The 21,579-nt window shown below is 39.7% G+C and overlaps 1 protein-coding gene across 1 annotated transcript; it reads right to left on the bottom strand.

Annotated features, from left to right (window-relative positions):
- Positions 1–3,181: 3,181 nt before the first annotated feature.
- MMADHC (metabolism of cobalamin associated D) lies at positions 3,182–21,072 on the bottom strand. Its single transcript, XM_065413431.1, has 8 exons — positions 20,944–21,072; positions 20,212–20,257; positions 16,266–16,410; positions 15,778–15,995; positions 12,102–12,207; positions 9,895–10,025; positions 6,901–6,987; positions 3,182–3,499 (listed from the first exon to the last, which is right to left on the bottom strand). Exons 2-8 carry the CDS (start codon positions 20,218–20,220, stop codon positions 3,305–3,307), a joined length of 891 nt encoding a protein of 296 aa, XP_065269503.1. The 5' UTR covers positions 20,221–20,257; positions 20,944–21,072; the 3' UTR covers positions 3,182–3,304.
- Positions 21,073–21,579: the final 507 nt, after the last annotated feature.

Consider the following 21,579-nt stretch of genomic DNA (forward strand, 5'->3'; position numbering starts at 1 on the left):
TCCCATTTCCTGCCACCAAATCTGAAGGCAACAGAGTGGGACAGCTGCCAGGCATCCACCATGCCTCAAGCAGCAGCTGGAGGAGTGAGGTGTTCAACATCGGCTTCGCAATAACCCACTCACCCAGCTCCACAGGAATGCTTCCACCAGACCCTCTTCCCACTTCTCTCACCTCTGATAGGGGTTTGTTCTCCTGGGTCTACCTGTACAGCCTAATAGGGCCCTGATCTCATTTAGACACTACCACAATATTGGTAAGATTCATGAGAGGAGGGAATAGGTGCATCTTTCTGTCCCCTGCCTCATCCAGATTTTCTTTGGGTAGTTATTGTTTGAAGTAGCAGCAACCTCTTTGGTTTGCAAGATATTACTTCTACTATAGTACCATGTCAGCGGTTATTCTTATACACACTCTAGTTGCTAAGACATGAGTCTTGGAAGTATAGAGATGTCACCATTGAACTCTGGGGCAGTTCTTGCAGACTCCTGCAGCCAGACCCTTTTATGAGAATCATAGCATAAATGTTCAAGATTTGCAAAACAATTTAAACACAAATAAAGTATTTGGCTCTACAGAAAGAGAGACACACAACTGACAACCAGCTAATCAACAACTTTCTATTCCACTTTGACCTAACTGGGCAGGTAGAGGTTTTCCCCAGACCTCTTCTCAATTACAATGAGGCAGGTGATAGTCAAACTAAGAATGGCCATACTGGGTCAGACCAACAGTCCATCTAGCCCATATCATGCCTTTCAACACTAGCCAGTGCCAGATGCTTCAGAGGGAATGAAGGTAAGGCAATTTACTGAGGGATTCATCCCATCATCCAGTCCCAGCTTTTGGCAGTCAGAGGCTTAGGGACATCCAGAGTATAGAGTTGCATTCCTGACAATCTTGGGTAATAGGTTCCTGGAGGATAGGTCCATCTTGGCTATCTAATTCTTTTTTGAACCGAGTTATAGTTTTGACCTTCACGTCATCCCCTGGCAATGACTTTCACATGTTGACTGCACATTGTTTTAAGAAGTACTTTATGTTTGTTTTAAACCTATTGCCTATTAATTTCATTGGGTGACCCCTGGTTTAGTTATGTGAAGGGTTAACAGTTCTTTATTCACTTTCTCCACACCATTCATGCTTTGATAGACTTCTATCATATCCCACCTAAGTCATCTCTTTTCTAAGATGAACAGTCTCAGTCTTTAATCTCACCTCATATGGAAGCTTTTCTATACCCTTAATCGTTTTTGTTGCGCTTGTCCGTCTCTTTTCCAATTCTAATTTATATATATATGTATGTATATATTGGGGCAGATATTTTCACATAACTATCTACAACAACTCCAAGATCTTTCTTGAGTGGTAACAGCTAATTTAGACCCCATCATTTTGTATGTGTAGTTGGAATTATATTTTCCAATGTACATTTATCAACATTAAATTTCATCTGTCAGTCACCCAGTTTTGTAAGATCACTGTCAATATATACCAATGTGCAAGAGGGACAATATCCATTCCCCTGAATATCTTCTTGTGGGCAGTCACCCAATTCAACATTTCATTGTTTAATATGTTATAAATCCCATTTTCAGAATTTATCATGAAAATCCTGTCACAGTGTTATAATAGCCAGCACAATTTGATGCACATCATCCATATAAGGCTACAGTGGCAGTTAGTTAAAGTTCCCTAAGATTAATAGATCATGCCAACCTTGGTCTTTAGCTATTTAGAAAATAGTAGGAAATAAAGACTTGTTATTTTATTGCTAAAATGTATTGTACCAGGAATTAACCTTGCTCTTTTATTTTAAAATGTATGAACCCCATTAACAGCAATTTTGATATTAAAACAAAAAAACAAACAAACCAAAAACTGATGTCAAGTAATTTAGCTAATTAATTTTCTAGTTAATCCGTTGCAAATTGCTTTTCCTCACCTTTGACAGGAATGGATGGTTTGCAACGTACAATGTTTAGCTGTGTAAATTAAGAGGTGAGCTATGACTTCATTTGTGTTTATTTATAACAATTCTTATGCTGTAGTTTTAGACAAGGGGTGGGCAAACTACGGCCCGCAGGCCACATCCGGCCCACCAGCTGATTTAATCTGCTCCTCGAGCTTCCGCTGGGGAGCAGAGTCTGGGACTTGCCCCGCTCCTGCACTCCAGCCGGACAGTGGGGTCAGGGGCTGCTCCGTGAGGCTCCCGGAAGCAGCGGCATGTCCCCCCTCTGGCTCCTACGCTTAGGGGCAGCCAGACTCTGCACGCTGCCCCTGCCCCAAGCACCACCCCTGCAGCTCCCATTGGCTGGGAACTGCGGCCAATGGGAGCTGCAGGGTCGGTGCCTGTGGATAGGGCAGCACGCAGAACCACCTGGCCGCGCCTCCGCGAAGGTGCTGGAGGGGGGGATATGCCATTGCTTTCAGGAGCTGCTTGAGGTAAGCGCTGTCTGGACCCTGCAGCCCTGAGCCCCTCCCGCGCCCTCATCCCCCTCCTGCTCTCCAAACCTCTTGACCCCAGCCTGGAGCACCCTCCTGCACCCCCAAACCTCTCATCCCCAGCCCCAACCCAGAACCTGCACCCCAGCCGGAGAGCTGATTGGAGAGTTTTTGGTAAATAGTCTGACAATCACTTTTCTGTGTTTTAAAATCAGAAAATGCATTCTAAGAAAAGTACAGTAAGATGTGGTTAATTATTAAAATTCAGATTAGGTTAGTCAGACTCTTCAAAGAGACAGTGGTCTATTTCAACAAATGAAAAAAATAATTTACTTTTGCAATAAAATGTTTGTGAAGATACATTGCTGTAGAGATCCTCATTGAAGAAGACAATTTACAGTCTTACTGAGAGACCAAGCATTCTTTTAGAAAATTAAATGTGTGCCTACCAAGATATTTTTTTTAATTTCTGTGCAATAATTCAGTTGGTTTTGTAAACAGCAGTGCTTACTAATCTTGCAAACATTTCTGGATTTTATTCACAGGGATAAAGCCCAAAAACTCAAAGCACGTATATATGGCTGAATTATGCTTGGTGTTATACTTTCAATCAAGTCAGGACAAGGGTAACTTGCAGCTTAAAAATCATATGGCATATCTGCATACCTATCAACTAAAATGTTGTCAATGAATATTGTAAATCATGTGGTGAATATGTATTCCACGCAGACTAAAATAAATAACAGTTATTTTATTATTTATAAGTGAGCATACTCTAAAACTTGGCATTTTCTGACAGTGTTTATAGACAAATTATCAAGTAAAAATACACAGGTCAAATATTAACTTGGAAGATAGTTGCTATTTTCCACTTAATTTCTTCATGATAGGGCTATCAGGTTCAGCATTTGTGAAAATACTTCCTACAACCACATGAGTACCCCAGAGATTATGACGAATAACTTTGCAGCAGCCAAGGTCATCAACACAGAATCCTAAATGGCGGTAGCGTTCATCTGTTTCAAACAGTGTGTTGTTCGTGTATGGTCCAAAAAACTGGGGAAAAAAGGCAATTTTCATATTTTAAAGATATTTTGGATTAATAAGTTCAGCATAGTGACAATCTTACAAAACAGAGGTTTTTAAGATTTAAAATATTACAGGCCTACTTGAGTTTAAACAAAATGCAAACCTAGCAATACTAGTAACAAAACTGCTTCCAAAATCTGTAAAGTGATTTCACTGTGAATAAGCTATTTAGGGTTTGTTGTTTTTTTTGGGGGGTGGGGGGAGGGAGGGTGTTGATTTTTTAAGAGAAACAATTAATTCCTAGCCCCAAAGGATTTTGACATAGGTTGTTTAAAACACATAATTAAACACTTTGTAAGCTGTGTTTTGGCATAAGTACAGTGGTTGCCCTTAATAATATGTTCTGTTTTGAAATATTTTACTATTTCTTGAAGCATTCCTTAGGATAAAGAATATCCCTAAAATGGTAAAATTGAAAAACAGAACAGTAGAACTTTTAAAAGGAGTTACTTCTGAAGAGTAGTTAAAGTACATGCAAACAAGTACACCTTTTTAGAGTTAACTGTCTAATTTGCTTTACTTTCTAAAATAAAAGGCACGGGCACCCACTCTCACAGAACAGCTTGCAGGACCAAGAATTTAATTCTTAAATCCCTATAGACTTTACAAATTTAACATATTATTAAGCACTTGGACTATTTCCCCGCCCCCACTTTGTTAGAAGTAAATGCAGCTACTGAAACATGGTACAGCAAATATCCAGAGTTTTTAAATGGTAAAACTGCAAAATCCTGGAAAAGAAAAAGGGGGATTCTAAATGGAATAGTTGATCCATCTTAACTACAATGATTCTAAAAGACATCATCATCATCCATAAAATGATTGAGGTATACGCCAATAGTTTTTAGATTTTTCTTTGCATTTTGGAAATAAAAGTGAATGACAATTGCTACAGATTTATACATTTTAAATGTATTTCCCTCTTTAAAAAGATTTTTATATACCAATTTCAGAAAACATGATATTCATAGTAAACGTCAATTAAAAATAACACTTAAGAGTGATTTGCATCTTCAAGGTGCTTTACATATATTAATTATTCCATACAACAACATTTCTTCCAGGTGGCTATTCACATTTTATATATGAGGAAACTGGGGCACAGAGATTAAATGACTTGTGTAAAGTGATGCAGCGGGTGTTGGGACTGGGATTAGAATGTAGGAGTTCCTGTCCCCAATCCTGTACTCATATATTCTTATTTCAGTAATGATAATATACACACATTATACATCTAGTATATTTCATATACTAAATAGTATTTAAAACCAAAATAAGGAAATAACCTGAGGCATGCATACAGACATCTATTTAAATAGGATTTAATATGCCCAAGTCTTTTCACTTAAACTGCATATATGCAAATAGCACTTTCACATGATCAGATTTTAAATTGAGGTATTTGTGATACATTATGAAGTTCCCCAGCACAGAAACTGATTTTGAAATCTTCACTGTAAGTAGATGCATGAGTAAATGCTACCCATTGTGATTAAGATTTGCAGAACAGAGCCCAAAAGCAGAGACCTCTACCAAACTTTTAGTACAGGATAGTAGCAAGCCAGCAAATTTCTCAATAAATGCATAAAAGTGTGAGAAACCTGTAAGTTTGAACAAAAACAGAGAAAGCTATTTATTTTGCCTTCAACTAAATTAAAAAGGTGGATGGAGCTAGGGCATTCAGCATCATTTGCGGTAGCCCCTTGACCAGCAGCATCATCAGTAGCCCCTTGACCAGCTTTAAAGAAAGCCCAGCTAAACCTATTATTTTCCCTCCCCACCACAGTGATCACTGACTTTATTCAGTTTAAAAATAACCAAAACAAACATCTTTATATACTAAAAATGCTTAGCTCGGCAGCTACAATGTTCTAATGTGGTGGAGTTTATAATATTGTTTCTCTCGTACAGCAGTGCATACCTGCAACAGGCTTTGGTTAAAATTCTCTTTGTAGTCTAGAATGGCATAGACCAGGGATGGGCAACTGGCCCCAAACTATGGGCATGTCAGGGTGCACCTCTGCCAATGGGGAGGCAGTAACCAAAGCTAGGTGCTGGAAGCCCTTCCTTGCTGGTAAGACAGAGGGCTGGCCAGGTCAAATTTGATTGGCAGATGCCTCTTCAAATCCCTTCTCATCAGAAAACCAGGGTCTCCCACATTCCAGGGGAGCACTCTAAGCACTGATTGGGGAAGAACTCACCAGAATCTGATTGTTTGTGAGCTGAGAGCCAATCAGCTACTGGTGAAGCAGTAACTGAAGCTAGGTGGTGTGGGGCAGAGTTTGTGCCTACATTGATGGGGGAGTAGAGTGGTATGAGCCAGCAGCTTTGCTAAAAGACTACACCACTCAGCAACCTGGCTCAATCTTAAAAAAAAAAAAAAAAATTCTGTATGACTAGGCAAAAGGTTTTAGTGATCCTCTACAACCTTGAAGTTGCTCATTCCTGGCATAGAAAAAGAGCTGGACTTGTATATTATGTGCTTGAAGAGGATTACTTATGTTTCAATGAAAGAAGAGCATAGTAAACTCCACTTAACTAGATTGCACTTAATAAGCATGACAATTTTAATGACACATATTCCAGGTAGCCACTTTAACTTGATAATGAATGCCAATGGCTGTTTAATAGGGATAATATTAGCATATATTCCACATAATGGGAACATAATTGACTAGTGCCAGGAGACTATTTTGTTGTTGTTACCCAGTTGGTAAATAGCTCTGAAATTCTGATCTGTGTGTTAGATGTGTACTTTTTTGTTTTAAAGTATGCTGTAAATAAGGATGAAGAGATGCAGTGCAGTCAATTTCAATTCAGTTCAATATTCAATTTGTCTTAACTTTTTGACAAAAGTTGTCAGCCTTAGTCAGAATGGCTATTTGAATTATTAACCATCTGCCAGTATACCTTAAACTAGAGCATTCTACTGTATTGCTACTGCAAAAGGGGATTTCAATACTGTAGTGCCAAGGTGTCCAAGAACTCAAATGCTATCAAATATTCCAGAGAAGAAATATGCACTGATGTACTCCCACCCCATTCTGCAGTGACTGTATACTTCTAAGGAGAAGCTAGATCATTTTTTATACTCCAATACTTAGCTTCTTTGCTACAACCATTCTTCAGAGTAGCAATTGCAATGATGCTTCATGTAGTGTGAATAAAAAATAACTGGCAACTGGGCCAAGACCATGATGTCAATTTAAGACACCAAGGGAGCTATCAGACGGTAAAAAGTTTTTGGTCAACACCTAAAAGAGCTGGATTTGAACCAGTAACCAACAGGTAAAAGGATCCACATACTATTACCAGTCTATTATATCAGTCTCCATTCTCCACCCATTCTTTTCAGCAGAGTAACTTACCGCCAATCCTGATGATGGATCAATAAAGTCAGCCCAATAGCCTTCAGACAACAGTGCATAGCAAATTTCCTTGGCACCATTAATGAACTACAAAAAAGGGGGGGGGGAGGAGGAGGGAGAAATAATTACATTAAAAAGGAGTGCTCCTTTTATATGTAAATACTGAATGAATTTTTAAGTTAAACCTAGTGCAGAGCCTCTCTAACCTGCACCAATAAATGCCAAATTTAACATTAAAGAAAAAGGCCAACAACAGTACTAAAAGGAATAAAATTAACAACATATGTTAGGCTACTACAATCACATGAGATTTAAAAGAAATTCTTTGTGCCACTCAGTAGAGGATTAACAGTTTGTTCAAGGATCATCTAATTGCTTTGATTGCTCATGCAGTTTGCAGAATCATACCTGCTAAACCTCTGTAAAAGTCAAACATTGCTTCAATTATTTCTCTACTTCATGAGTCATTTACAGATCAAAACTGAATTTCCTAGTTTGCTACAACAAGCCATTAAATATACAACTTTATTTAAGTATTTCCAAAAAGTTGTGTTAGAAGGTATCATGGAGAACAGGACAGCAATGTGTGGTTGCTCTGAATAACAGAAGTCTAACTACAAGTCCTTTCAAACGTAAGTCTGGACACCAAATAGTTAAAAATGTATTTAAAAATATAGTTTTATAAGTATTTGATACTTTGACTACTGAAACCAACTGTAATGCTGTCGTTAACCATTGGGCAAGATTAGTTGGGGAATTCAACTCCTCCGAACATTTCTGGCCATGCAAAGAAAGTTGTATTGTGTGTTTTCCAAATAAATGGGAGGAAGCTGGTTAAGAACTTTTGAGGTTTTACAGCAATATTTTTCAGAAACAAGCAAGCCACACAAGGATGAGAACATGTCAGATTAACATCTCACAAAAACATACAAAAAGAAAGGAGTTTATATTTTAGGAACAATTTTTAGTACAGCTGGGTGATGGAATATGGCCAAGGTTTGTTTAATGTCTCTGATGTCATCTTGTATTCATTTGTCTAATAGATTTTATTTTTAAAAAAACAAACCATAAACAAACACCATCAAAGTTGTGACACACACACCAGATTAGATACCATGTTAAGCCAATTGGTAAAACTACGCTGTTTTGTCTTGATACTGCAACAAAAGGAACAAAAGATAATATGACATCATGAGGTCCTAGCCTAATACACATGTATAATCTATAGGCATATTACTGGACTAGTGGAAGACCAGACTCCTTAATATTACTTAAAATTTAGATTGTGTACTTATTTCCCTATTTTTTATTAAAAATCAAAAGATGCCCGTATAAATGTAAAAGTTGAATTTTTTTCTAATGTTTATGCTCCAGACACAGCCCTATGTCTCAAAATTTTCAAAGAGTAATTCACAATCTGATTAGTCAGTCAGTCAACATCCCTTCCACTGGTCCAAAATATCAAGAGCTCTACCTTACTGTTGATCTATTCTCCCGTTTCTCTATTTAAAGGTTCAGTGGACCTGAAGACTCATTTAAACTTTAAAGTAAGTCACAGACATACTAGTAAGCAATCTAAGGACAGCATTTAATGCATAAATTTTGGTAAATCAGATATTTGGATCCAGTGTTGTAACTGTCTCAGAGCAGTCACTTAAAGTGATGTGTTAATTTAAACTTGAGTCTTGCTACTGTAAACACCCAGATATGTCTGTAAATAACCCCCATTACTTTAGCAAAAGCCTCTGACATTAAATTAGTTCTTTTGAAGTTATTTCTAACCATCTACAAAGCAAACAAATAGGCCATTTTATTGTGAATTTGCTGTTAGTAACCTTTAGGCCAGGAGGTTACATCTACACCCTTACAATGATTATATTAGAGTTGACAAGGAGGTGCACATGGAAGAAAGACGACAATTAACATATAATTAGACCAGATTACAACGCTAAAGACCAACAGACCATAAATAATTTAAAGACAAGGACACACTAAAATGAAGGGAATTTTACTTTGTATGCAGTCTTCATGCTGATACTTTAGACTGCTTATTCCTTTTCCTGCAGTAACCCTTACATTGCCTCTACTGATAAACTGCATTTATAAATCAATTTCAAGGATCGTGAGTAGAACTGTTTTCATCTTAATTTGTACTGATGCTGACTCCCATCCATAATTAGATGGATTGGTAGACAAAATCATCATACAGGAAGGGAACCTATCAGTTAAAGAGATTTAAAAAACAATCAAAAATTTTAAAGGGATATATTTTAAGATAATGCAGTTAAGAAAATTAGTGTCAGCAGTAAACACTGACATCTGCTGGAATATACAACAAATTCACAACGTTGCTTTTTCTAGAAAGAGACCTCTAGTGGCAATTCAACTAGATTCACTTGTATTAAGCTAATGTGGAAGATTAATTTGTAAATGTTAATGACATTCAGGTTAAAAGCATTAACTGAATACATTATTAGAATATTAAAAAACCCCAATCACTGCTTTGTAGGTTATAAAACAGGCCAATTTAGCAAACGCTATGAAAGAATGTGAATGAAATCATGCAAAGCAACAAAACAGCATGAAATGAATTGCTCTTTCCCTACAGTGATAAGGAAAGATGGCTGTTATTCCGTGTAGAATATTGACCAATTATAAAACCAAGTATCTTGGGTAATATATGAAAAGGCTTTAATGCACTGCCACATAACAAGATGACTCCTTAACTCATCTCACCACCAAATAAGATTAATATTTAACATTTTCACCGAAAGATATCAAAAAGAGTTTTGTAAAACTGGTGAAGTTGATTTTCCCCATTTTACCAATAGAAAAAAATTACACTTGGCTAGGTCAAGGGATCGGTCTAAGAAAATTAGAGAGTAAGCCAGTTCCAGAACTAATAACAGGTTAAAATAAACGAAAAAGGGCCCATCTACAATAGATATGACCACAAATAAGAATATGCTGACACCAAATACAAATAATACTTACGTTTTCTAATAACAATTCTCTCTCATCTTCCACTTCTTCACTCCATATAGTCATATCATTTTTAGTTTTCTGGGTTATGGTTAGTACTGTTAGATTATTGGCAGTCACCTCTGGAAATATTGATTCAAAGTCTAGAGAAATGGAATCGGCATGTTAGGAGTGTAATGGGTTGGTTTTGTATATTTTATGCTTTTTCCACTTCAGACAGAGTACCTCAAACGGTCAGGAGCTTTTCATTCAGTGTGCTACATTTCACTTAAACTATTGTAATAATAAAACTTCACCAATCTGTACATTTTAAAATTGCATGCAAATAAGTATCTTACTGCTCAGCAAAGACTTAGTAGCTGAGTTTGGTACCCAGGTATTATGCGAATGAGATTTTATTATTTTAAAACATACTATAGTACAACATGAAGTAATTACAATTAAACTACAGGTGTTAATTATCCTTGCATTAATTGTGTGTTTACACTGTAGGCCAAGGGCTAGATTCAGAGATGGACTCAGGTGTGGTGACACAATGTCATAACACCTAACTTTTAGAGACGTACAAAATTACTGGGATTCACAAAACCTGGGTTAGGTGCTCAGACTCCTTATGTAATGATGGGGAGAGACAGGCACCTAAGAATGGGATTCACAAAAGGCAGCACGATGACTGAAGAACTGCCTAAGCTAGTTAAGGGGAGATGCTGAGGAAAAGAGTGTATGCTAAACCCTGTCCCTCTCACATAATTAGGCATCGGCAAAACAGCTTACTTTAAGCACATTTGGGCTTACCTTTTCCAAAATCGGTGGGGTTTTTTGCTCAGTTGTGGCCTGCGGGTTTTTCTACTTCACTCCAAGAGCTGCTTTTTCTCTGGGCTTTTTTTTTTTTTTGGACCATGACCTGTCTCCCCACACTCAGCATCATGACACCACAAGCCCCACCCCCACAACTTTTGGAACCTTTGGCCTGCTTTTTAAGACCATTTCATGCTTGTGGTCTTGAAATTTTTGGCTTGGGTATGACATGCCTAAGTCCACAGGAAGGTGCCTCTTTCTAGTTGGGATTCATAGCTGGGAGCCTTTTCCTAGAGCCTAATGCATAGAGGAGGAGAAGAAGTCATTGGGCCAGAAACAGTGGGAATAAATCTATAACCTGATGGATAGGGCACTCACCTGGGAGGTGGGAGACCAAGGATCCAGTTCCCCACCTCCAGTGCCTCTATTTATCCACAGTGGAACAGCTTCAACAGGAGAGACTAAGGGAGACCCACATCACAATATCCCATAGCCTAGTGGTTAGGGCACTCACCTGAGTGGCAGATCCCTCTTCAAATCCCTTCTCATCAGAAAACCAGGGTCTCCCACATTCCAGGGGAGCACTCTAAGCACTGATCTAAAAGTTGAGGGAGGTGTGTTCCCCACCATGTGTGTGGAGTTAGGCAGCCTCTGAGCATGCCTACTGGATTGAGCTCTGCAGGTGAGACAGGTGCTCCTCTGTCTAACTTCCTCCAGTTTGTGGACTGCACTGGGGCTTTGGCTGCCTACAGCGAGGTAGCAGAAACAGGCACCTAGGAAACTTTTACTGCAAAAACATAGGCACCTAAGTCCCTTTGTTAACCTAGCCTCAAGAGTCTTGCAGTCACGCAATACCCCAAGTCCATCCAAAACTATTTCTGTTGCATGGGGAGGAGAACTAGAAAGAGGAGAAGCCAGATAATGGGATTCAGTAGCTCCACGGCAATTCTCCCCATGTGAAAACAGGGCAGAGGAGTGGTTCAGATATGGCAAGCATGCCTACACAATCCATTGGATCACAAGCCTATACGGGTGCACACACAGCAGCTATGGAGGTAGTTTTGGTCAGACTATAAGTGTACCATGCCTTAAAAAAATTAAAAAAAAAAGACTTCAGCTGGCCTTTTAATTTTACTACTGAGTCACTAATTTTTAAATTACTTTACAAATATTGCTGTTAATAGTACAACAATTTTGTATGTATTTTCATATAGAGTTAAGGATTTCATTATGTAAAATGTAAATCTTTTAGTAATCAGCTAGTAATCTGGATTATTTTTATTGCGTTTTTTAATACTGTGAAGCTATAGGAACAATAATTCACATCCTCCGCCACCTTGGTCTGATGGTGAGAAAAGCTATATATTTTTACTTCATAAAAACTTAAAAAATTAAACTGTTCAAAAATGTGAAAGATGTACCTTTTCGTAACAGTTCTGGACAAGTTTGTATTGCACATTCTATCTTAGCATTTTCAAAGTATGTTTCAGCATTATTTATTTGCTGTTTAGGAGGGACATCAGTGCCCTGAGGAAAATCAAGGAAATACAAATGGGTAACTTTCAGGTTCATAGAATGTGTGACATGATTAACAATTAAAATAGTATTTCCGACTGAAGTTGTGTAATCCCCAGATCCTGCAGACGTTTATTCATAGAAGTAGTTCCATTGAGTAAAGGCTGCTCACAAAGTTTGCAACAAGTCCCTAAACCTCATTATCACGCCATTTTATAGGTGGAGAAACTGAGGCTTTTTTGAACAACGTCAGAGTAAGTCTGTTAGAACTAGGTCTCCTGACTCCCAAGCCTATGATTTATCAAGATCAGCCTTCTCCTAAAAGCTAATCCTATAACCACTGAAGTCAATTGTAATTACTTGTGTAAGGGAAGCTGCAATGTCAGGCCTGTGTATCATTAAAAAAATATGTACTAAATGTGTAACAAATGAGTTTTGAACTTTTACCACCGCATTTACATATACCATTTTCATATATCAGATGGGTCTAAATGCACTACTTTATATTTAATTGTACTTACATTACACCTACAGCATTCAAATAAATGGCTAAAACAAAATGGCTTTATAAATCTTTAAAGTGACACTTTTAGCATGTTCATGCATTCATAATGAGTGCTGCAATTAAAAAAACTAAACAGATGTAGATATACCACTACAGGAGTCAAAACAAAAATTTACATAAAATTATGCAATGCTCCTAGGCTTGATATTTTGCAAGCAAATTTAAGTACCCAACTGTTGTAGCCTCACAGCTAAAACTATCCACTACTACTGCCATATAAGATCTTTAATAACTAAAGCTACTAATCTAGGGCTCTAGTTGCTACAATTTGGGTTCTGTAGCTGCCTTTCATGTGGAAGTTCTACAACTAACTTGCAGGAGTAAACTGCAGTTCTTAAGAGGACAGTGAAAACAGCCATCTGCTATGGGAGAAACGAAACATTACATCAGGCTTTCCACATCTGTTCTACACCTCAACATGGATTTCTTGGCTCTTTAATCTACATATAATGTGAAAGTTATTTTACCATTAATATGGGATTCCAGCGAGCTAATGTAGCAATTCCCTTTGACAGTCTAATAATGTTGAACTAGTAAATACAGTTTTTCTCTAAGAGGACTGTATGTACAGTATGTTTGTAGAGCATCTTGAGCTGCAACGAATGCAGAGGCACATGGTCAGTCTATAAAACTATTCCTCTTAAAAAGACTCAACATGTTAGGTTAGCATTTTGCTATAAAATGTTAATCATCAAGCAGGTTTCTAGTGTATTCCTCTCTGTGTGGAAAATAACCTAGTGGATCTGCTGATCTTGCCAAAGAATTCACAAAAAGTCACTAACTGAGGTTCGGGTGCACGTGTTTTCATAGTCAGATAACACTGCCATTTTCTGACTGCTTCTCTCATGGCTCTTCCTCTCTCGTTTGCCCCACATCCAACCAGCCCTTCCACTTACAAGGCTTACAAATTTACAGGACACCCAATAGCCAGAGGAGACTAAACCTAGTTGCCAAAAACCAAATCCCTCTCCATAATTGCTGGGGAAGGAAGCGAGCTGGTATTCTTACCAGGGTGCTGTCTATTTACCCTATTCAGAGGCTCTATCTTTTGAATCAACCTCTGGCACATAGGAGTCCGATAAATTTGAAATCCAACCCAATACACTCTGGCTGCTGGAAGGTAGTTGGGCCTCGGCTACTTAAACACCTCTCCTGGGTGCTCTGATGGGGGAGCTGGATCTCTCTCCTGCTGCTTTCTAGTTGCTATGGGATGGGATGGGATGGGATGGGATGGGATGGGATCTCTGCTACTCTACCCTCCCCTTGCCTCCGTTTCCTGTTCCCAAGAGAAAAGCTTCAGTGTTTGCCTTTACTAATACTCAGAACTTTCCCAAACAGCAGCAGCGTGAAATTGACCTGATTCTTGTGTACAGCCTCCTGAATAGCAGCAGTGGAAACTGACAGTGCTCTTATCAGTCTTCTCTCTACAACAGTTTGGCAAAGCTATAAGCAGCAGTAGAGGCGCTGGAGCTTTCAGTCTACAGATTTACTTGCAGCCAGACAGAACCTGCGTCAATTACACTTGGTTCACTTTTTTTTAAACTAAAGCTTTGATTCCACAGAAGTTCAAGGCGCTGAGCCAGAAAGCTCACTATGGGCAAGTGGATTACGTACACAAGAAATACTGTACAGCATTTTTACATAAAAATAGTTTATCATAATTTTTAAACTGATTTCCTATGTTTGAGGATGCCACAAAATTCATGTGGGCCGTGGAAAGCCTATATACTTGCTCAGTGATACTCAGACTGAGGCTTGGGAGAGGCAAGCGGCTCTTTAACGCTTCTCCTGCAGCTCTTTGCAGCAATGATATTTAAAACACTGTGATTTAATTATTTAACCTAAGCCAGGGTAAGGCAACCTATGGCACGTGTCCCGAAGGCGGCACATGAGCTGATTTTCAGTGGCACTCACACTGCCTGGGTCCTGGCCACCGGTCCGGGGGGCTCTGCATTTTAATTTAATTTTAAATGAAGCTTCATAAACATTTTAAAAACCTTATTTACTTTACATACAACAATAGTTTAGTTATATATTATAGACTTATAGAAAGAGACCTTCTAAAAATGTTAAAATGTATTACTGGCACGCGAAACCTTAAATCAGAATGAATAAATGAAGACTCGGCACAGCACTTCTGAAAGGTTGCCGACCCCTGACCTAAGCTATTAGCCAATCAGGTTGCTTTTACTATGTTATTATAACCAATTGTAGTTGATAAAATAATAATACTTGGCCAGCCGTTTTGCTGTGAGAATATATTACACACACACACACACACACACACACACACACACACACACAAAATAAATAAAATAATGAATCCACACTACTGTGGCTTTTTTGGATAATGCTGATCCCTAATTTGGCTCCAAAACCAGTGAGGTCTCAGTATCACTGATGACATTATACATGAGCTAAAAATTTCTTAATATACAAGGCCAGCAAATATAATAGTCAAATTGCCTACTGTTAATAAGGCATCTCTGAAGGAAGTAACTTCAACTACAATCAAGTTTAGTTAGTACACTTCTCATGTTGGCTTTCATGAACATACAAGAACCACAAGCACAAATAAGGGAGACTTTGTCCTAATGAATTAGACCCATCCAATCCAAAGGAAATCATTAAAAGTTAACAATTAACACTGATCTGTTTTTGCAAAAAACAGATCAATAAGACTAAGTCAACAATTTGTTTTAAAGTTAAATTAACCTAATCTTGTTTTCATATAGCTCATATGAATAAGCAGCTATTTAAAATGCTATTTCATTAGACATTTTGCAAAAAATATTCACATTACTCATAGTGTCAGGAGTTTTAAAGGAGACAGTTGATGATTTTCTTGGGAAACAAATGTTCTATATGATCCCTCCCCCCATCTCTGTTCATTTTCATCTCGCATCACTTTCAGAGCACTATCAATATTCTATTTTTGGGAGATTACTCTTTGGCATATAAGAAAATCAAAACACTACTACAATTTTCAGCTTCATGTATTAAATTATTGTTCTTACCTGAAACTCGTTTATGTATTGTGCCATCACAAATTCATGTCTCTCACTTGATAAGGGCTCCACTAATATATCAGGCAAACTTTTATGAACATGTGTTTTCTTCTGAGAAGCTGTACCAGTTAGGTGACAATCGAAACCTATATTACCCGGGAGCTGGAATCTCTGGTCCTGAGGACCAAACGGTCCCATTACTTCATCTGGCCACACAGTTCTTGGACCTGTCAAAAATTGAGGCTTACATTATTCTTCACATTGAAAAAACACAGTTATTTTTAACTCCTAAATAAAAACATTTGAGTGCAATCACATAAAACAGAAAAAAAAAAAAAAAAGTAATCACAAAGATTAAGTGAAAAAACTAAACGTTTCACCATATTAAAAAAAAAAAAGTAATTTTATCTCTATTTATTTATTTGAGACAGATAGTTTTTAAGATGTTGAACTCTGGTAGGCAGTAAATGTAACAAAATTCGTTTATTTTTCCTTACATATATCAGGAGGTGCAGCAGCAACATGAGGCTCATCTGAGCCAGAAGATCCTGCTGTGGAAAAAGCCTTGGGATTTACAAGCCTTCTGACCAAGGAGTAAAATCCTGGTAGATAGGTCACCTGTCTTGCTCTGTTACAGAGCACCTAAAGAGGACGAAAGAAGAACTGAGTGTCATCTGTTGCAAGTAAAAGTGATCAATGAATTTATATTTAACTTTTTAGAATACAAAACTACATGTAACTCCATAGAAAAACTTATAGCAGTGAAGTGTTAATTGTATTTTTTAACTGTAAGAATATTTTACACTTTATTAGTACTGTAAGTTTTCTATTCAATTTTGATAAAAGGAAACTGCACAATGCAAACAAAAATGCACACTGAAATACCTCCACACTTGAGCTACAGTTAGAAAGGGGTTAATTGTCAGGGGTATCATTGTGACAACACATGAATGTAAATATGTTTATGTATAGGGTCATGATACGCTAGGTATCATTTCCCCTGCTGTTACATTTGGGGCAGGGGGTGGGGGTGGGGGAGAAAACAACAACAACAAAAACTAAAAATACAAAACAATCAGGAAAGTTGATCTTAGGATCCATCAAAATATTTTAGGTAAGTAAATACTGATATCTAATCTTAGTGCTTTGCCCTACAGACTAACACTGTGTTTAGTCCACCCCCTGGTGCAAAGGTATTACAGGATACTCAGAAGAATAATAAAATGTAAAAGAATGCCAAAGCGCACACAGAGTGCACACACAAATTTATTTTAAAACCAAATTATCAGAATGGGCAGGAGTAGCAATTCAGTCACTATACCATCTACCTGCAATATTTCAACTTGAGGGACACAGTCAAGCCAGGAAAGCCTAAAATTAGTACCGACAACATTATTTTGCTCTGCAGACACAAAACATATTTTCAGCTACAAAAAAACAGCAATATGGGCTTATAATCAGGTCACATAGCTCTTGTGTATTCTGCAGAGGCAGAATTTGCCACAGAATTGTGTTTCCAAGTCTAAGGGTTCAATTACAAAAATACAAAAACAAAAAGACAACACCTACTTCTATGATGATAAAGAAAAACCTTAAAAAACAAACCGAGCGTAAATGGATGCAATGTAGTCTTCCCGAATCTGCAAACAGCCTGAAACAATAGCACTCGGAAGTGTGACCAACTCCAATTCATCTCAATGTTGTTAACTCTGAATCCTAATGATGATAAATTTAAATGTCAACATTGTTCACTATTTTACTGTTGATTGGTTTAACAAAAATATCCAGCTAATGTGATTAAGCCCAGAAATTTAATCTTCTCCCCAAGTTTCAAGAACTCCAACTGCTAAGTATCTAACTGCTATAACTTCAAGCTTCCAACAACTTCTAGTTTCTCGACTTCAACAATCCAATTATGCACTCAAAAAACAAATCTGTAACCAATTCAAATGTTTAGGGACAGTAAAATAAATTGAATTTTAATACCAAAATAATAAACCATTATATTTAATTAAATAAACTCCTTCATTTTTAACATACTTAGAGCTACCACAAGATTTCCAACATGCTGAACTGCAGTGCCCTAAAAACTCAATCTTGCTGCTTAATTTAGGTTCCTCTTGTGAGACAGTATTTGGGCCTTTGTTCTACTTTCCTAGAACTGGGGGGAAATTTTTGAAAAGACTTTCAGGGTAGGACTAAATCTTAAGGCTCCAGTGCTATACACTTGTATGCACACACTTAAAGTTAAGCATGTGAGTAGTCCTATTGACTTTAATGGAACTGCTCACATGCTCAAAGTCAGACACATGCATGCATGCAGGATTGGGACCTGAGCCTGTCAACCTGAACACAAAGCCTTTACATAGTAAAGGCTAGTGTACCTTATACATACCCATCCTTTTTTGTTATCTAAAATACATATTAAACTGACAATATCTGACCAAAAACAAACACTTCTTGTATGCAGTGTTGTTGTAGCTGTGGTGGTCTAATATCTTTTATTGGACCAACTCAGGGGTGGCCAACCTGAGCCTGAGAAGGAGCCAGATTTACCAATGCATATTGCCAAAGAGCCACAGTAACACGTCAGCAGCCCCCCCATCAGCTCCATCCCCCCACTCCCAGTGCCTTCCACCCACTGGCAGCCCCGCCAATCAGCACCTTTCCCTCCTTCCCCGCACCTCCTGATCAGCTGTTTCATGGCGCGCAGGAGGCTGGGGGCGGGGGAGCGAGGGCATGGCAGGCTTAGGGGAGAGGGCAGGAAGGGGTGGAGTGGGGGCAGGGCCGGTGGCAGAGCCAGGGGTTGAGCAGTGAGCACCCACATTGGGAAGTTGGTGCCTGTAGCTCCAGCCCCAGAGTCGGTCCCTATACAAGGAGCCGCATGTTAACTTCTGAAGAGCCGCACGTGGCTCCCGAGCCACAGGTTGGCCACCCCTGGACCAACTTCTGTTGGTGAGAGAAACAAGCTTTTGAGCTTACACAGAGCTCTTCTTCAGGTCAGAAGCTTAAAAGCTTGTCTCTCTCACCAACAGAAATTGATCCAATAAAAGATACTACCTCAACCACCTTGTCTTTCTAAAGACAAACACCACAATCCTGCAGACACTTATACATGTACATTTGCACTTGACATGCACCAGCATTTGCAGGAATCTAGACTTTAAATTGGAATTTTGGGCCCAAAATTCCATTAAATTCAAAAGCCACATCACAGCATAGTGCAATCTGATTCCACCTCAATGCTTTACTTGAAACGGGGCACTGTTGCAAATTCCATCCAGGAATATCAAAATAATAAAACTTAGCACTTAAGGCCCAATTCTACAAACACACACCCACAAAGAATGTCACTGACGTAAATGAGATTACCCATGTTCATACTTCCAGGATTAGGGCCTTACAGCATTTGTTATCCTTAGATCTCAAAGTGCTTATAATCAGTACACAATTACTTGAAATCAGCTTTAAGTAATGGCTTTCACAGCCTTGTATTTCACACTATTCTATCAAATAATTTTTACAGTTAATATCAGCACAATCAGAACTCAATTTTTTAAATTACAATTTGTGCTGCCAGAGCATCCGCTGAAATATCAAAATTTGTTATTTAATGTGAAAGATTTATACAAGATAAATTATTTAGATTGTTGGACAATTTAAAAAAAATATTTTTTAAACTCTATAATAAATATTAAAATATATTCAAGACACAGAACAGACCTATATTTTTAGTTTATTGCACACACAGTATAACCACTTAATCTTTACACTTACAGTTTACATTATCACCAGAAATCTTGTGTAAAAGGATACCCTATATCAGGGGTTCTCAAACTTCATTGTGACATGACCCCCTTCTGACAACAAAAATTACCACATGACCGCAGGAGGGGGGACCGAAGCATGTGCATAAGTGTTTGTAGAATTGGTGACAAATATATGAATTTATAAATCAGCCTCAAAAAATTCAGCCAATCAAATTTTTCCATCAGTCAACAATCCAAAACTGTTTTTATGTAAAAAAAGTTGCGTTCAACAGAACCTTTTATGAACAACCTAACCTTATGTAGGAGTATTGCACAGAATTTCACTGATGCCATGAAAAAAAAATCAAAGAGAATCCGGTGCCATATAAAATATTAACAAAATGTTTTGTAGTTTGCATGTTGTCTTATCTTAGAGACACAAGGTGGGTGAGGTAATACAGTATCTTTTACTAGACCAACTTCTGTTGATGAGAGAGACAAGATTTTGAGCTTACACAGAGCTCTACTTCAGGTCTAATCTTCAGATATGAGGGGCATGAGGAGTCTTTCATGGCACCCAACTGAAATTACAATACAAATGAAAACTAAGTTTCCTGCTTAATGCTGTTTAGCTTAAAGATACAGCCAACATTATAAGCTATTGGTAGCAGAGCTCAATGACTAAGTTACTCACATTGGCCATTTCTGAGGGTTGTTTCTCTATTTAAATAAAATCCTTCCTGAAACAGAAGAAAGAAATATCACACACGAGTGACTGGTTATATAATGTCAGATACTATGGTTAGGAGGATGGTATGCAAACCTATCTAGAACATGCAACTGCTTCCGTGCTGCTGCACTGCAGCTCTCCCCTATGGCCTCCAAACTGTACCGCACCATTTCCCAAACTCTGCCGGCAGCCACACTGACAGCTTGCAGGGAGCCCGAGGCCCTCAAACCCACATGAAACGGGCCAGACTGCGGACAGCCCCCCGCCTTAACAGACAGCAGCACCCGCGGAAGTGGCAGGTCCCTGCCTACAACGCCGCCCCTTAACCCAAGCGGAGGCTGCTCAGAGGGAAGTGTTGGACGTTTAAACTCCTGCGGCCTGCGCTGGGAGACGCCAGAGGGGAGGGGCGGGGGGGGGGGGGGCGATTTACTGCAGCCTCAACCCAGTACCTGCCAGCCCCCGCCTCTCAGCGCAGCGATGAGTCATCGGCCTCGCCCGCCTTGTACCAGCAGCCCCCGGACCCCCGAGTGCAGACGCGGCTTGCCTCGGCACAACAGCCCCTCGGGTCCAGCTCACCCCCGGCAGCTACCCGGCGAAGGGCCCTTCGCGGTGCAACCGCGCCCGCCCGACCCACGGCCACACTCTCGTGCAGCCCCGCGGAGAGACAGGCGCCGGGGTCGGCGGCCGGACTCCTACCTCTCTCACCGCTCTTCCTGCAAAATGGCGCCGCGGCCAACGAATCGACTCTGGGAGCGCATCGATGAGGAGAGCGCCGAGTTCATCCAGGCCGCGGAGCGGGCTGCGCGAATCGGGGCGCTCGCCGCACCGCCTGCGCTCGGGCTCGCGAGAGCGGCGATTCAGTCTCCGCGCAGCAGGCGGAGCAAATCGACGCACGCTGCATCGAGGAGGTTGGGGAGATCGCCGAGCCCATCGATGAGGCGGCGGCAGAAAGGGACTCGCTGGGGCTAGCGGTGCGCGCGCCACCGCCTGGAGTTCTGTCCTGGGCAGAGGCTGCAGGGCCCAGAGCGGGCGCCGGGAGACGCGCTCGAGCAGAGGGGCCCAAGCTCCAACTGCCGTCGGTTTCTCAGCCCTGCCCCGGGACAGCGGCACGTGAGGTCAGCGGCCGTTCCAGGCCAGCACCGCTCTCCCGTCCCGCCTGGATCTCCGCCCGCAGGGGGCATGACCCCGACCCCTGCTGGCAGCCCCCAGCTGGGGAGCCCCTGGCACAGCTCAAGGCAGAGCACGGAGTCCTTGAGCTGCACTGGTGCCAGGAGTCACTAGAGACAAGCTAGGCCAGGTCACGTTTGTTGTTGGACCAACTTCTGTAGAGAG

The sequence above is a fragment of the Emys orbicularis genome, chromosome 11 (assembly GCF_028017835.1).
Source record: "Emys orbicularis isolate rEmyOrb1 chromosome 11, rEmyOrb1.hap1, whole genome shotgun sequence".
In the NCBI taxonomy this organism is placed as follows: Eukaryota; Metazoa; Chordata; order Testudines; family Emydidae; genus Emys; species Emys orbicularis.

Coding starts and splice junctions, on each gene's coding strand:
- MMADHC (XM_065413431.1), bottom strand. Junction 15,996..16,265: donor TGCTGCACCTCCTGATATAT/GTAAGGAAAAAT, acceptor AATTTTTGACAG/GTCCAAGAACTGTGTGGCCA. Junction 3,500..6,900: donor ATCCATCATCAGGATTGGCG/GTAAGTTACTCT, acceptor TTTTTTCCCCAG/TTTTTTGGACCATACACGAA.